Here is a 16355-nt window from a genome sequence, read left to right on the forward strand (position 1 = left end):
CATTGACATTCCTATGAATTGAAATTAGAAGAAAGTTTAATTCGGAGCTCCCAAAATATTGATTTATTGTATATACTGCTGGCGCTCTCTCTTTCTAACATTTAATTTGTTAAAGAGAATAGAAAAAAAAAAAAAAAAAAATTCATGTGGTCCATCCACATGGAATTAAGGAAGAATGATGATGCAATGGAAACAAAATGCTAATCTAACGCAAAGACTTGTATCAAAGTACTTGATAGCTTACACACACACACACAAACACACATATATATACACACACAATACTTCTACACCGAGCACAAAACAAGTGAAATCAAATCATAGAACTAAAGTCGCAAATAGTGAAAAATTAAGATAATAGGTTCAACAGACAGAATCAGTATTTTTCTGCACTTGTTTGGCAGAAAAACACTCATTAAAAAGAGGGATGATGTGTAAAGTAAAAGCATTAATAGGCAAACAAGGTTGTCTGAGGAAAGCCGGGTTGGTTCCTTGGCAAGGTTACTTGTCCTCGCTGCCTCATGAAATATCATATTATGAAATTCGACTCCTAGTAAGTGTAAACAATTTTTTTGAATTCAAACCTCTGCGACTTACCTAATCCGGTATAATGAAACGTCCTTCCTAAATCCTTGGGTATATATCCTCCCAAGGACAATCGGGAAAAAAAAAAAAAAGTTACAGTCTCAAAGCCAGACTATTTACTATGCAACACTTGACCTTGGGGGGTGACGAGACATCCTTCCTAGGTCCTTGGGGATATATCCATTGCAAGTTCACTTGACCTTAGTGTCTCGTTAAATATCAGGTCAGAAGTTTAACTCTTATTAGGTGTAAACAATTTCCTTGGATCAACGCCTCCGCAACTACCTGACCCAGGTGGGTGACGAGACGTTCTTCCTACATCCTTGGGGATATATCCTCCCAAAGGAGGACCGGGGCAAAAAAATTTAGTCTCTCAAAAATTTAGGGTCTCAAAACAGACTATTCATCATGCAGTGAATATCATCCAGTCTAAAAAACAGACTATTTGTTATGCACTGAATATCATCCATGGAGTTGAGAAACCAGTATTCATTGACAGAACACATAAATGTAAAACAATTGTTTGGAGAAGCGTGTCCTGGTTAGCACAAAAACTGGTAGTTTAGCACCTAAAATCGGAAAACGAAATATAAATGTCCTGAACCTGAGAGCACAAATGCACTATAAGTAGTAGTTTCAGAAACTCTAAAGATGGCTCTAAGATATGATGCCTATTGATTGCATACATGCATGATGAATAAAATTGTAACCTGAGTCAGATTCAATTGATTATCAACTACCCAATGGACCTACAAATAAATACACACACATATACTATATCAGAGACCTATCATGGTGTGTGCCAGATGCATATAAGTACTGACAAATGTTGTGGTGATGCAAATCATGTTGAATCATCTCACAATAGCAAACCATGTTGAGCCATCTCACACTCGAATGGCCAACATAGAGGCCGGATATGGGGGAAATCAAGATGGGGGAGATCATGGAGTTCGGAAATGGGTCGAGCAATGATGTCGAACCTTTTGTGCACGTATTGAATTCCCGCTAGTGTAAATTATACATGGTGCAGCATGAACTACGTAACAAAATTCTTCAATGTCTATAAAAAAAGATGGCCTTCAAATGTAGCTACTAGATAGAAGTTAACTACCTTAATTAAATAAAAATTGACAACAAAATACCAAAAATTAATCTTTCAATCAAACTGAAGCGGATAGAGATCACAATATGATTCAGAACATGCTCAATACCAAATTATTACATTCATCTTAAGCAAAAAATATATGCCAAATTGAAGGTTAAGACTTGTATGGTCTAATAGGGCATATATATGCATAACAAAACAACTAGTATACAATCATTATAATACAATGTGTGTTAGTTCCAATAAATAGACATACAACAACAGGAAATATACAAAATAGAAAACCAAATGCAGAAGCGAACACAAGTTTTACAGGCACATTTTTCTTAACATATGTATGGCTTGCCCTCAAAATTCATCCATAGTTAGCCCGCATGATTCACATTTCTTCCAAGTCTCACAAACTATCGAATTGAAAATCATGTACTAAAACCACCACGAGCCTCACTGTCATCTAAATGAGCACAAAGGATGACCCAAGAACTAGGGAGTAAAATACATAGGATCCCCCAAATAAAGAAAAAGACCACGATCAAAGGGATGTGAAACACCCACCTACTAACCGAAAAAAAAGAACTTCAACCATAATGATAATGATGAGTAAATCGCATCATGTCAAATCCAAAGTAACTCAGATAATTTGGGATCTTCAATCACACAAGGGTTTCACATTGAACCTGTAGATGAGCTTCTTCTTTTTCGAGGTAGGGTTGTCAATAGTGAGTATTATTTTACCAACTTGGGCTATTTTGAAGCTGTGATGCAGCACTGGTTCATCAGTGGGAGCCATCTTAGTTGCTTTCTGAATAACCACGGTATACGCACCTTCAGCAACAGGCACGTATTCAGCACTGTAGCTCACTTCCCACCCCACTACCCTCAGCTCCCAGACAATAGTACATATCTGCAGTTATTTTATCACCAATTACTGAAAGCAACAATAATTCTTCCGATCATAAAAGATAAAAGTATTATAAGATATATGCGTGTATCAATTAAAAGTACAACACTGAAGACTACAAATCAATTATGAGAGAGATTAACAGCAATTGCACCTCATTTACTAGGATTTCCACAGTTTGCTTGGTTGCAGGTTTTACAGTAATCTCCGTGGCTGGATCATCAATGCTGAATTCAGGGTTGCAGTCACAGAAATCGACACTCAAACCACCATACTGAATCGGCACTTGCTCTGGAGGTATGTATCTGGTTCACCAATTGAATATAAGACAATTTAGTTCCGCCCCAAAACAGCTGACAGAAATAGAGAACCACTTAAAAACGAATAGCTCTTTCAGAGACTGAAATTAAGAACTTCACATACTTGAAAAGGGTTTCTGCAGTTTTCGCAGGGCCGGCAAATACAAACTTGCTTTTGGTCCTCTGGGTCAAGAACGGACTGATCATAGTATAGAAAGCCAGGTACCACCAAGGAACATTTATGAACACCTTAAAAAACGAAAAACGAATAAAAAAACAATAATACATATTGTATTAAAACAAAAATGTAATTAGATTTGATCCAATGAACATAATACGAAAATAAGATTATTTTTTTTGGGCACCAAAATAAGATGAAAGTGGGCTCATCAAACATTCAATCATTCACAGTTACAACAACAATATTAAAATATACCCATCCATCAGCAAGAAGTGAACTATATTCCATTATTACCACCAAGGAACATTTTTGAACACCTTAAGAAACTAAAAAACAATAATAAATCTTGTATCAAAACAAGCAATTAGATTTGATCCAATGAATTTAATATCATAATAAGATGAAATTGGAGTCACCAAACATTCAATTCACATTTCAACATCAATATTAAAATATACCCATCCATCAGCAAGAAGTGAACTATATTCCATTATTACCTGTTTGACAACAAACTCCGGATAGTTGTCCTGAAGCAATTGCAGAGCCTGCCTAGTGGCTTGCCGGAGCTCGCGCTTTCCCGGACCCGGAGAATTCTTCAGATCACTGACCTGAAAGATAGTACACACACCACCAGAACTGAAATCAAGCTTCCTTATACTCCTCTCCAAGAACTGAATCCGCCAACGCAAGAACTTGGTTCTCTTCTCTTCATCAGCAAACGTTTTCTGATACAACTCCTTGTTCTGAAACTCTCCATACACATTGTAACACACAGGGTGTCCGTCCTTGTCCAAACCATGCATGAACACAACCTTTTCGAGATCATCTCCGAGGTCTTCGTCGATGAGGGTGTCAATTCCAAACTGTTTCCTCCAAAAAAATGTGTTCTTAAGCATTACAAATGCGTCCTTGACTTTGAAGTCTCTGGCTCTCAGAAACTTCAGAAGAATCACATCACTCCGATCGTCCTTGAGAAGTGGCACACCCCAGATTGAAACTTCCACAGGAGAAGAAGTAATTTCAGTATTGGCACTATTATCATTTTTGGTGACTGCTTCAGATGGTTTGTGCTCGTCTTTTGGTTCATGGGTTGGTGCTGATTCTGTGATGGGGGTTTCAGTTTCTGGAGGCGGTGGTGGAGAATCTGAAGTGGGTACAGTGGAAACAGGTTGTGGCGGCGGCGGCGGCGGCGGCGGTGTTCTCTCTTCAACCGCAGCTGATTTTGGTTCCTCTACTTTCTCCGCCGCCACTGGCGGTGTCGGCGGCGGCGGCGGGTAGTTGAATTCATGGTTGTTGAGGGCTTCTCGTACCCGCTGCTTCAAATCTTCAAGAGCCCTTTTCTCAAAATTCGAGAGATCGGCCACTCTATTGCTCTCTTCTTTGAAAGAAATCAGCGATTCAGGGACCTTCGATGAATCTAACGGCTTCCGTTTCTCCGATTCAACCAGCTCTCCCACCGTAGTCACAGCTTTCACAGGTGGGTCAGATTCCAACTCCGCCGCCACGGGTGGGGGTGGCGGTGGCGGAAGCGCTTCTTGGGATGTCTCGGCCGCCTCTGTCGGAACTGACTTGGGACTTTCATCAGACATCTTGTGGGCGAATTTGATTCAAAGCAAACTGGATGACAACTGGATGACAGTGTTGGATTCAAGAGAAGTTGAATTGATGAAACAATGAAAAGATTCAGAAAAAAAGGCGTAATTTTTGAGAGAGAGAATGGGGGTTTGTTTTTAGTGAGAGAGAGATACTGAGGAGATAAAACTATAAAGAAACGGTGTTTTTTCTTTGTAGAGAGAGAGAGAGAGGGTTTGTTTTTAGTAAGAGAGAGATACTGAGGAGATAAAGTATGAAGAAACGGGGATTTTTTTGTCGAAGTATCCGTTGGATTTGTCGGTACGAAAAATGGTGGGGTCCTTTTGGTGTAGATGTTGAAACTTGTAGAATTCTGTGGAATCCTATGAAGTATGAACCCAATGTGTAAAGGCCGTTACTGGTTGATCTAACGGGTTGGGCTTGTCTTGGGCTTTTCTGTTTTATAAGTCCAAATAATATGGATCCAATTTGGCCTAAAGTTGAATTTTAGCCTGACCCAGCAAAGAATTTGGTTATTTGATTGTTCAAATAAATTTGGTTATTTGAATTTTACTTTGCTATGTTTTGGTACCACCCAATTGATAATTTGAATTTAAAATTTGAATAAATTAATTTATACTATGTTCGGTAGAAAATAAGTATGAGGTGTGAAGAAAAAATGGGAAGGAAATAACAAATTTTGTTTAGTAAAGAGGAGTGATAATAGGAGGGATGAGTCATTATTTTTCTTTTCTCCAAATATGGGCAGAGAGGAGGGAAGACAATTGAAGCTATCATAAAAGTTTAAACTACTATTATCTTAAATTAAACAAGTTTTAAATTTCAATATTATAGATAGTGATGAATATTATAGTAAAAATAATTTAAAAATTCTCCTCTTTTTTTTTTCCTCTTAACAAACACATTAAATTGTGACTTAACTCTCTTCTCTTCCATCTAACCTTAACAAAAAGAGGGAATGACAAAATTAATCTTTTTTCTAGAGATGTCTTATTCATCCCTTCTCTCCCTTCCATTTATTTCCTATCAAACCAAAGATTGGTTAAAATTTTGAACTAAATTTCTTTTAATCCCAAATCCAAAATATCAATTCATTGACACCCAATTGCAACATTAATCATATTCGAGTCGCATTGAATCTAACTTTTGTTATGAAATTTGGTAACCCACATTAATCATATTCCAGTAGCATTGAATCTAACTTTTGTTATGAAATTTGCTAACCCTAAATCCCAACAATTCCCAAACCTTAATATGAATGTCAATTCCACCAAAATCAAATCAGTTGTGTTCTGGTTGTATTGAATCTAATTTTTTTTTTTTTTTTTTTATGAAATTTGCTACCTAACAACCCTAAAACCTTAACATGAATGTTATTTGGACGAAAATCTTACCATAATTTAGTCCTTTCTAGTACTCACATGAGGAGTTGAAACCTCTGCCACTTTAGAATGTGGGTGAGAAGAAAAGGACCCCTCATGCCAATTTCACCATATTAGTTATATACAGGGAGACAATATTCGCACTTTATTTTTTTTTAATTATATTTTATTTATTTTTTATTTTTAAAAAAATGACAAAAAGGTCCTTAAATTCATTAATTCATCATCTCTTAATTTTTAATGTCATAACCAACCTTTATACAACTTTAACTTTTTTGTGCCTTATTTACTTTCTTTATTATTATTTTTCCTTTCTTTTTGTTTTTTCCGGAAATTCTCTCAAAGAAAATAATTTATTCCTTATATATAATTTTATTCAACAAAGTTTAACTTTTTTCAATCCTGTCAAAAAGCTAACTTTTTTTTTGGTAATTTTTTATGGGTCCTGTCAATATATATATATATATATATATGTGTGTGTGTGTGTGTGTGTGTGTGTGTTGAGTCTTATTAAAAGAAATAATTTATTCAATAGAGATAAAAAAAATTTAATCTTCTCCTTTTCATATCCAATTTTTTTTTTTTTTTGGGATATTGACAAAAGAAATAATTTATTCATTAAATATATTTTTGGGGAAGGGGACGTTTTCATGTCAAAAGAGATAATTTTTAATGGTTACTTTTTATTTTTTTGGTTCGGTCAAAAGAGACAATTTATAACATAATAATAATTATTAAAGATTAGAGATAAAAACAGTAAATCGAAAAGGATCAGTTGTGTCATTTAAAAAGTAATAAATATTTACACGTTAGAATTGCCATTTCATTTAAAATTGTAGTGCAAATGTTGAATGCGAATATCGCTTATATATATATATATATAGGGTGCGAATATCCCTTATATATATATATAGGGGAGCCACTGTATGTCCCTAGTCTGGCCTCACTTACTATAATATATTATAAATTTATACATTTTTAATATGAAAAAAATTCATATAATGCCCCTCTAAAATTTTTATTTTCTAAAATTATCTCCTCTTTTTTACTCTTTAAATTCGTTTAATTTCCTTTAAAAAAAAGTCAAAATTTTCTTTTTGAATCAAACTCCAATTTTTTTTCTAGAATAGACAATTAAGATATTTCCTAAAGCCCCCAACAGGAGAAGAGACCCGTTATCTAATTATACTAATTAATTTTTTTTTTAATGAATTAGAAATACAACTGCTCTCTTAAAATTACCAAATGAATATTACTGTTTACAATTTTCTCCTTCTACATTAATTATAAAGTAATGATATTGAGAGGGCACATATCATATGGGCTTGACAGTCACAAGCCCAGACAAAAAGGTTGAGGCCCAAATTGCCCCAAACTGGAATCGGGTCAGTCCACTCTTCAATCCACCGAATCGGGAAAGAGACAACAACGAAACCCTCGCTGCTTCACCAGCAAGTCAGAGAGAGAGAGAGTAAAAAGAAAACCGGAGGAGGAGGAGGAAGAAGAAGACCAGAGAAAGAGAGAGGCACAAAAACAAAGAAAGGGTTTGTGTTTTTTTCAATCTGAGAAAAAATGTCTGAGAACAAACCAATCCCTCCAGAGTTCGATCTCAATGCCAAGTGGGACGCATGCCTCGATCTGAGCATCCGTAAAATCGCTTACTCCTCCTTGGCCGGAGCTTTTGGCGGTCTCCTTCTCTTGAGTGAGTTCTCTTTCCTCTTCGTTTACATTCCCCGTATTCATTGTCTTATCCCCTGTTTGGTTACCGAGAAAGTTGCGAAAAAAGGGGTATGGGGAAAGTTGTAGGTATTATAAGAAATGGGTTATTATTATATCTTCTTGGGTGTTTCTTATTTTGATATATTATAGTGGTTTAAGAATTGGGTATTGGTTTAATTTTTGTGGGTTGAATTGTTTGAGAGTGAAAGAACCCTAGATTTACGACAATAGCCAATTATTGGAGCATCACATGCTTGAAAACCCCTCGTTCTATGGTGTTGGTCAGTGAATATTGCAGTCCTTTTAGCTTATCATTTTACAAGATGAAATACCTCCTCCTTCCATTGTGATTGTCTGAGTTTGGTTTTGGCCCTGGGAAATAAACCATGTTAGCGTGTTCTCTCTACAGTCCGTTGATGGAAATTTTGAACAGAAAATAAACACCATATAGTGTTTACAACGTAGAAGAAGAATATGACCATATGGTGTTATCAACCTTAAATTAGCACATAATAGAATAAGTTGTCCAGAACATTATTCAAGTTATTTCAAGGTGATAATGGGCGAGGCCAAGCAATAACTAGTGTCAGAATACTTGGATGAGGGCAAATAAGTTTTCAAGTATTATAAGGTTGCTTTACTTAACAAAATATGTGTGTGTATTTATTTATTAAAATAGTGCTTTAGGTTTAAATATGCTCTTATATGTTTGCATTTTTAATAAATAAAATTACTTGATATGTTGTGTTGAATTATAATTTTAGTTATTGAAGCTAGAGTACTTTGTATTTGTAATCATGGAGAGATACTAGAGAATTATAGCCTGCTTGGTTCGTAACTTTGAGAACACTTTTCTGTTTTCAAAAAATGAAAACAGAAAGCTGTAAAAAAATTCTGCTTTGTTCAATTTTCTGAAAACGATTTTCTGAAAACTCAGTTATAAAAAGGTCTGTTTTTAGAGAACTACTTTTATTGTTCTCTGTTTTTTGTTATCTGAATTGTTAAGAACTGTTTTCAGAGTTACAAACCAAGCATGCCCTATAATTTTTAGACGAAACAGAAATGAGATATATTTTTTATCTATTTATGTTTAATGGGTAACAGTAATATAATAGAACAGTAAGCGCCAGAGGGAATGCAACCCATGTATGTCAATCCTGTGTTAGATAGAATGTTAACACAAAGTTGATTGACAAATTCATTTCAGAATTTGTTATGAGATGTGTTGCTTGGATAGATTGCTTGAAGCTAATTGTTTCCTCTTAGCTTATGAAGCCTGACATTTCTAAAGAGGACAGCCTATAAGGTATCAACATTTCTCGGTTATTCACAGACACATTTCTATTACCTGCATTGTTGCCTAGATCATAAGATGCCAATTCAATGTTAACTAGAAAGTATTATTAATGAATTCTGTATAGAATGGAATATAGCAATGCTGTTTCGGCCTTTCTGATGCTTTCTAATGGTAAATTCCCAGTTGGGCATGTCATTTAGTTTTCTTCTTTTTTTCATACTGCCATATATTTGCCAGTTTCATGGTTCATCTTATCTTTGGCAAAGATATTCTCTGAGTGCCAAAATCATTTAGGTTTTCTACTTGAGATTTGGTAGAGGAATGAAGCTGTGACTGTTCCTTGACACCTTAAAAGAGGCGTTAATTTATGTGTTTTTTAGGCTGTGTTCTGTTTTACTTGCCTTATTAATCTGCATATATGGAAAACAAATTTGCTAATCCCGTGGCTCAGGTAAACGGTACATATCATAAGATCACCTCTGCATTATAAAGTCACTCGGACTCTTTAACACTTGCTGTCCCGGACAGGTTACTGTTTTTATAATAATCAATCTATTCTGATTTGTCATGGCAGGGAGTCCTGTGACACGCTGGGCGGCAGTAGCTTTTGGTGCTGGAGTGGGAGTTGGAGCTGCATACACGGAGTGTAATTACAAATATTATGGTGTTCCTGTGCATTCATCACCTACTAACGTTTCTGAGTCTTCTCCTTCTCCGGTAGGTTTCATGATTATTGTTAGCATGACATGTTATATCATTATTTTTTTAACAAGTGAAAGGAAAACTTTTGTTTGTTCAGCCTCTTTGTAGTATATCATTGTTGTTGTTAATATTTATGGAAACGAGTAAGACATGTTATGGAAGTGTGGGCATGATTTTTTTTTTTTTTAAAAAAAAAGAAGAAGAAAGAATTGGAACAGTTAGCATATGATGATAAAATATATATTTTTTAATATATAGAATCACGTTGTATATGATAAGTATATTACATGACTAAATTGAATTTCTTACTTTTAAAAAATATAATCATAATCATTCGTGTCTGCAAAGAAAATCTAATATTTCTGTATGTTTAGTCAAACACAAAAACACAAAAACACGAAAATCTAATCATTCGTGTTTTTGTGTTTGGCTAATTCAATGTCTTCTTTGTTGTCTCCCACTCTTATGCTCACTTCTTTGATAAAGTCTTTATACGTCTTTGTTTTTTATATTTGGTCAATTTTTAAATTTTTTTTTTTTATATAAACCTTTAATTTGATATATATATATATATATATATATATATATATATATATTTATATTTACATATATTCATTTTTTTTTTGTTTTCCAAACTAAAGCAAAGTCTTATCTAATTTACAAGGTTCATTAGTCATATTCTGGTTGTGAAGAAGTGTTGGCCATGTATCTGAATTTAAAAAAATCATTTTAAATATAGACATATCCAGAATGTGTTGTACATGTGTCGGAAAGTGTCTAAGTGTCAGTGTCCAACACGTGTTAAAAAAAAACAGGTACAATTCCACTTTAGAAAGTGTTGTCTTATTTTCTTGCATAAGAGCATCCCCAGTGCAACATCCACACTTAATTCTACACCTTTAAGAGAGTGTTGTGCCACATCATCAATTGTGTTGACATGGCTTACACTTGTTTTAGAGACTCCAACTTCTTTTTGTGCACTCTTTTTTTGACTCTCCTCTTTATTATTTTATTATTTTTTAAAATTTATTTATTAAAAAATGAAATGAATTTTTTACAATTGTTTGTTTTTTTATTTTTCCAACAGCTTTATTCCAAACAACTATATTGCTAACGGCTATAATTGTTTGCTTCGATTATTTGTTTTGAGAAATTAAAAAAAAAAAATGATATTTACATAAATAAAGAAAAAATACATTACATAGCTTCCTACAAATAAAATAAAACAATACACTATAGAAAAACATATACAATAAAGCTTAAATAAATACATACAATAATTATTTTATACCGCCACCACACTATCAATTTTCTTTTATATTATTCATTGGACACAAGGCCCACATTTTCAATTCTGTCAGGCGCCATTTGATTCTACAAATGTGTAGCATCAATTGTAAATTTTTTGGTGGGGGCCACAAGTGTGGAATCCCCACACCAAAGCCATTCCATCGCCACAGTGTCAGATAATATACAAATAGGAGACGCGCTGGAGATGCTCTAATGGATGCTATTTTTAAATTTATGGTGTCTGTGCTACTATACTATGTTCATTTCAAAATGGATGTTATTTAAAATTATAATGTACTTATGGTGGAAAACCAACTCGGTTAAAGGTGGCAACCAACTTTCAGCTCTGCTTTAGAAGTATCCGCTCCTTGATAACTGTTAACATGTGGGCAGTACCCGAGGACACTCACTTGCAACTTTTGAGGAGACCACCCTCCAATTTTAGCAGTCAACTGCCTAAATCACTTATTTGGGTTACAGACGATAGCCAAGAGCTATCGTTGTTGTGCTGTTGCAACATGATTTATTTGGGTGACCCTTTTCCATGCTGTACAGAAGAGGACATAAGAGTGCTGAGCACGTGATGAATTTCTTGCCCATCTTGAGATTGTCTATAGGGAGGTTGTATCAAGGTTCTTTAGGTGCAGATCAAGAATGAGGTGCAGAAGTTACATAGTGCTGGGTTTATTAAGTAAATAAAATAACGATCTAAGGTATGCAAAGCTGCTCAGGCTGTTTACTTTTGTTGGTGTGAGTGAGTGGGAGGGGGAAGAAGATGAGCGGCTCAAACTAGCTTGTATTCTCCCTTCGTGAGCCTAAGATTTGCAAAGGGATATATAATTTGGTTAAATGGTGGCCTTCACAATGGCCCACTAGGAGAGGACATCAAAGAAAATATATGTTGTTCCTTTAGCATAGGCTGTGCATTTGAGTGCTTGGATCAAATGTAAGAAAGTGAACTTAGCAATATAATCCGATGTAATTGAAAGTTTGTCAACTCCAAACTGCTCTAGATTTGCTTTGGATTCTAAATGAGGTACATGATACTCTCTCATTAAAAGCCAAATTGGTGAGTCTGTGGGGATTGTGTACCATGGAGCACATGCCATGCTTGTTTTAATGGTGGCAAGTTGGCCTCGACCATGCAGACTAGGGATTCAATTCATCAAAAATCTTAATGGAATTAATAGAATGGCAGAATAGTGATTTTGATAATCTTCGGCTCCAATTTTAGAAGGAAAGCATCTTGAGGAGGCTGGCTGTATAAGAAAAATCCTTGAACCTTATTCCAAAAGTGGTTCTGATAACCGCTGATCTCAATTCTAATTTTCTGTGATCTCAAGAAAAACTCCATTGTTTTGAGCTAGGAATTTATAGATATGATTGGGAAATAGGAGGTGGTAAAGAAATGTAAAAGAAGAAGATCAGAAAAATACAAAATGAAGTGAAACAACAGCAAAGAAAGATGAAAAACTGAAAATTTGAGGAGTGCTCTCTCTCATAGGATTGTGTAAATCATTGCTTATAAATCTTTTTTATACATATATCCTTTAACTAAATCAAATACCATTACAAATGTGCAACAATTTATGTAGATTTTAAACATATGTTATATTATCATAAGACACAATTAATGTAAGTAGTCAACGACTAGCGCACGAGTTCCTTTAAATATATGATAAGATTAAACAATGTGATCCATCGAATATAACAATGATGTGATGTGTATGCAAATTAATGGCCATTTTAGAAATGGAACTATATAAATGGGTAATACAAACTAGGAGGCGTGTTTTTTTTCCCTGGAACCTGGATTCATTAAAAGTTGGCTGGTAATTTTATAGTTTAGCTTTTGAGTATGTAAATGAATGTTCTAGTACTAGTAATCACATAGATGTCTTTTTATATACTATCAATTAGCATATTGAGATTCTTGTATGTTTTCATTCATAGTTTTTAAAATATTATTCATTAGTATTGTTATTATTTTAGGTGACAAGTAAGAGTTCCTTTTGTATATTTAAAGAGTATTACTCATAAATTTGGAACTAAGTTGTTTCCTTGAAATATTTTATGTATTAGAGATTCTTTGTTTGTTACATCACATTTACTCTATCTTGTGATATTGGCAATATCTTTTAATTGTTATTTGGACCACCACGTGAATACGGGAAGAAAAAAAAAAAGAAAAAAGGCAAACCCCGCTCCAAGAACGACAATTACGTTTGGCTCTGATATAGCAATTGGCCATGCTTTAATTCTTGCCACCATATCACGGGCTTTTGGAAGCTTATCCGGAAGGGGTGGGATGAGTTTTCTAAACGTATCCGATTCAGGTTCGTAGCGGGAGTCACGTCAGGTTTTGGGAGGATTGGTGGTTTGGGAATTACTTTCTGGCTCGTAGGTTCCCTCGGCTGTTCAGGATCTCTTCGACTAGATATACCCTGGTTGGCCACCGTTATCGCCTTGATGACGGGAGATTAACATGGGCTGTGCAGTTTCGTAGAGGGTTTCATGATTGGAGCTTGCAGAGGTTGCTGAGTTCTTGGCCTTGCTCTACAGTCAGGTGGTTGAGGGCATGGGGATGGACGAGATGGTGTGGGTGGGCTCACCCAGAGGGGTGTTTGAGGTTAGGGCGTTCTACGGTTCTACCATAGTCTGTTGGTGATCCTGGGTCCTTTCCCTTGGAAGGTTGGTTTGGAGGTCGAAAGCCCCATTGAAAGTGGCTTTCTTTGCTTAGTGTGTTTGATAAGTTGATAGGAATCTCCAAGATTCTGGTACTTGTCTTTGAAAAGACAATAGAAAAGCCCTTATATATAGAAGCTTTAATTTTTGTGCTTATCTTAATTGTTGGTTCAATTTATGCGTGGCCATGATATTCCATCCTTCACTTCATGAGATAGCATTTTGACCAATCTACCACATGCTGAGAGTGTGCTCACAGAGGCCCATTTTGACTCCTGAGATCTTGGATTCGGCAATGACTGTCGGTCATGTGATTGATGTTTCACTTGGTCCAGAAGAAGACCTGAAAGCTATGGAAGTACAGCCCTTGACCAATGTACATAGTTTTTCCAAATGCCAAGATGAAGGAATAGGTTACAGATTGTGGCCAACTGGTGTTGTATGTGCAAGGAGATGGAGGAAAAAGTTAATCACCTCCTTCTCCACTGCCCTGTGGTGAGGGATGTTTAGTCTAAGATTTTGGACACTTTTGGCATGACTTGGGTGTTCCCAAGAACCACTTTGGATTTGATTGAGGCTTGGAAAGGGTGTCTTGTGGAGAGCCGAGCCAGGGTTGTTTGGAGGGCCACTCCCGTTTGTTTATGGTGGAGTTTGTGGTGTGAGAGAGATAGGAGATCGTTTGAGGGAGAGGAGACTCCTATCTGGTCTCCCAAATATAGCATACTGCATACGTTATTTTTTGGGGGGTTAACGAGCGTAATTGTAAATCTAAGGGGGATCTTTTGGATTTTGTGGATAGCTTAAAGCTTTAGTTGTTGCCTTTGGTGTTTTGTGTGTTCTTCTGGAGCGCTCCACTTTTGAGCGCTTTTATGAAATCTTACTTATCAAAAAAATATACACACACGTGCGTATTTCCAATGCATATGTATTTATTCCTTTTTTGAAAAATCAAAGCCACGATATTGACTGTTTCATCTAGGTGACCCCCTTCGTAAATTTGATGTCAGCATGATGTATCTCAGCATGCGTTCAGGAAATTTGCTTTCCATACTTAGGTAAACTTCTTAGAGAATTCGGGAAAAACACGTTAGTAGTGTCCCATATTTTAAAAAATGCTGCAGTATGTTTTAAGGAATTTATATTTTTTCGATAAGTGTTTGAATGGAAATGTTAAAATTTAGATCTTAATTTCTTATGTTCCTTCAATTTATCGAGCCTTCAGTTGAATCATGGTCTTTATGCTATTTATTTGATATTTTTAGTTGTTGCAAACTTGCAACACATTGATGTGGTGTTGATAACACAGGACACTTCAAATTCAAAATTTTGTTATAAAAAATTCTCAATTCATAATTAGCACTCAAAATTTTAGCACTTAAAATAATAAAATTCAGTTCTGAAAATTTTCAGTACTTTAATTTTTCAGTTTTATCAAGCAACACCTAGTTTAGGTTTCTGTTTGGTCTTTCGGTCAGGTCCAAACTATTCGATGGGAGTTCTCTTTTTCTTTTTTACTTTTCTCTCAATTGAGTCATGATTTCCACTGTTGTTTTCCATGTCATCTCTCCATTGTGCTTCCTGTACTGGTATGTTTTGGTTAATAAAGTGGTGCAATTTACAGTGTTGTTTTTGTTGCCGTCAGATATAATTAAGCTGATTGCTGCACGATGATTAAAATCTGTTGAAATTCCTTTTTTTCTTTTTACTTTGCATTTCTCTTACATATATTTTTTATTTGTTATTTTCATGTGTGTACACTGTTGTTTTCAGGATGCACAGGACTGAGATCAAAGATTATTGAAGTAACCCTGAAGTTGTTTGCCTTTTTTGTTCCCTGTTGGCTTTTTACCATTTAGTATCAAGATTGTTGGGATGTTTAATCCTTAAGCTCAAAAATATACTGCAAGGTTCTGATGAACCCTTTTGCCATTTGCTCTGTGTCTCTATTTTACAAGAGAAGGAAAGAGAAATAATTTCTTTTTATTGCAGCATTACTCTAAATGCTTGCTTGTTATGAGAACTTAGTAGGGTGTGTGTGCAGATTTTGAATTTTGTTGGCTTTTCTAGTATGAACCCTTCTCCTGAGACCGTGTGTGTCTGAAAGATCATTGTATGGTTCGAATTAATTATTGTTGCATCATGTGTGGTTCAAGTTTGATGGGGTTTCAGGTGGATGGTGAGATCAAGTTCTGTAAAAGCAATTTGGTCCACAAAGAGTACTTGAGCAACAGTGATCTTTGTCCAATTGACAAAGGCTTATGCTGTGGTTCTCCTGCAAAGAGTGTTCAAACAGTAGGCTATGATGGTAGCAACAAGCATCATCTTCTTCATGCAAAAGCAGATGGCTTCATATTGGAATCATGGTTTGCTATATCGGCCGATACCGGATCCTTTTTTAAGGGTTCCATTCCAGCCGGTTCGGCCAGTTTATATCTAAAACAAAAAATAACTTTGTTCACAAAGTAATCCACCATCTGTTTCACTATAATGAACAGAAGGGAGCTAACCTTGGATCTATAATGAATAGACGGGAGCTAACCTTGGATCTATTTTGGCTAAACTTCGATATCTTTTTGCTGTTGGCACGAGATTCACAACCCCATTTGTCATTCA

At 35.4% G+C, this 16355-nt stretch overlaps 2 protein-coding genes across 3 annotated transcripts; one reads left to right on the forward strand and one right to left on the reverse strand.

Annotated features, from left to right (window-relative positions):
- Positions 1-1878: 1878 nt before the first annotated feature.
- LOC132273874 (patellin-3) lies at positions 1879-4915 on the reverse strand. Of its 2 annotated transcripts, none has more exons than XM_059774972.1 (4): positions 3572-4913; positions 3018-3142; positions 2749-2899; positions 1879-2597 (listed from the first exon to the last, which is right to left on the reverse strand). In XM_059774972.1, exons 1-4 carry the CDS (start codon positions 4661-4663, stop codon positions 2343-2345), a joined length of 1623 nt encoding a protein of 540 aa, XP_059630955.1. In that variant the 5' UTR covers positions 4664-4913; the 3' UTR covers positions 1879-2342. The 2 variants fall into 2 exon arrangements, with proteins under 2 accessions (XP_059630955.1, XP_059630956.1); XM_059774973.1 differs by lacking the exon at positions 1879-2597 and adding an exon at positions 2603-2621 and having other exon boundaries at positions 3572-4915.
- A 2558-nt stretch (positions 4916-7473) lies between these two features.
- Positions 7474-15730, forward strand: LOC132273876 (MICOS complex subunit MIC10). The gene is made up of 3 exons (XM_059774976.1): positions 7474-7751; positions 9640-9782; positions 15513-15730. The coding sequence occupies exons 1-3, from the start codon at positions 7622-7624 to the stop codon at positions 15525-15527; spliced, it is 288 nt and encodes a 95-aa protein (XP_059630959.1). The 5' UTR covers positions 7474-7621; the 3' UTR covers positions 15528-15730.
- Positions 15731-16355: the final 625 nt, after the last annotated feature.

Source organism: Cornus florida, unplaced genomic scaffold (assembly GCF_030987335.1).
Source record: "Cornus florida cultivar Cherokee Brave unplaced genomic scaffold, ASM3098733v1 CherokeeBrave_3.0.0_Hap2_Chr09, whole genome shotgun sequence".
NCBI lineage: Eukaryota > Viridiplantae > Streptophyta > Magnoliopsida > Cornales > Cornaceae > Cornus > Cornus florida.

What these genes read in the sequence shown, in the direction of transcription:
- LOC132273876 (XM_059774976.1), top strand. Translation starts at nt 7,622, where the DNA reads ATGTCTGAGAACAAACCAATCCCTCCAGAGTTCGATCTCAATGCCAAG. An exon ending in TGGCGGTCTCCTTCTCTTGA is followed by an intron (nt 7,752 to 9,639) that starts GTGAGTTCTCTT and finishes TTGTCATGGCAG; the next exon opens with GGAGTCCTGTGACACGCTGG.
- LOC132273874 (XM_059774972.1), bottom strand. Translation starts at nt 4,663, where the DNA reads ATGTCTGATGAAAGTCCCAAGTCAGTTCCGACAGAGGCGGCCGAGACA. An exon ending in CGGAGTTTGTTGTCAAACAG is followed by an intron (nt 3,143 to 3,571) that starts GTAATAATGGAA and finishes TCGTTTTTTAAG; the next exon opens with GTGTTCATAAATGTTCCTTG. An exon ending in ACTGCAGAAACCCTTTTCAA is followed by an intron (nt 2,900 to 3,017) that starts GTATGTGAAGTT and finishes TTGGTGAACCAG; the next exon opens with ATACATACCTCCAGAGCAAG.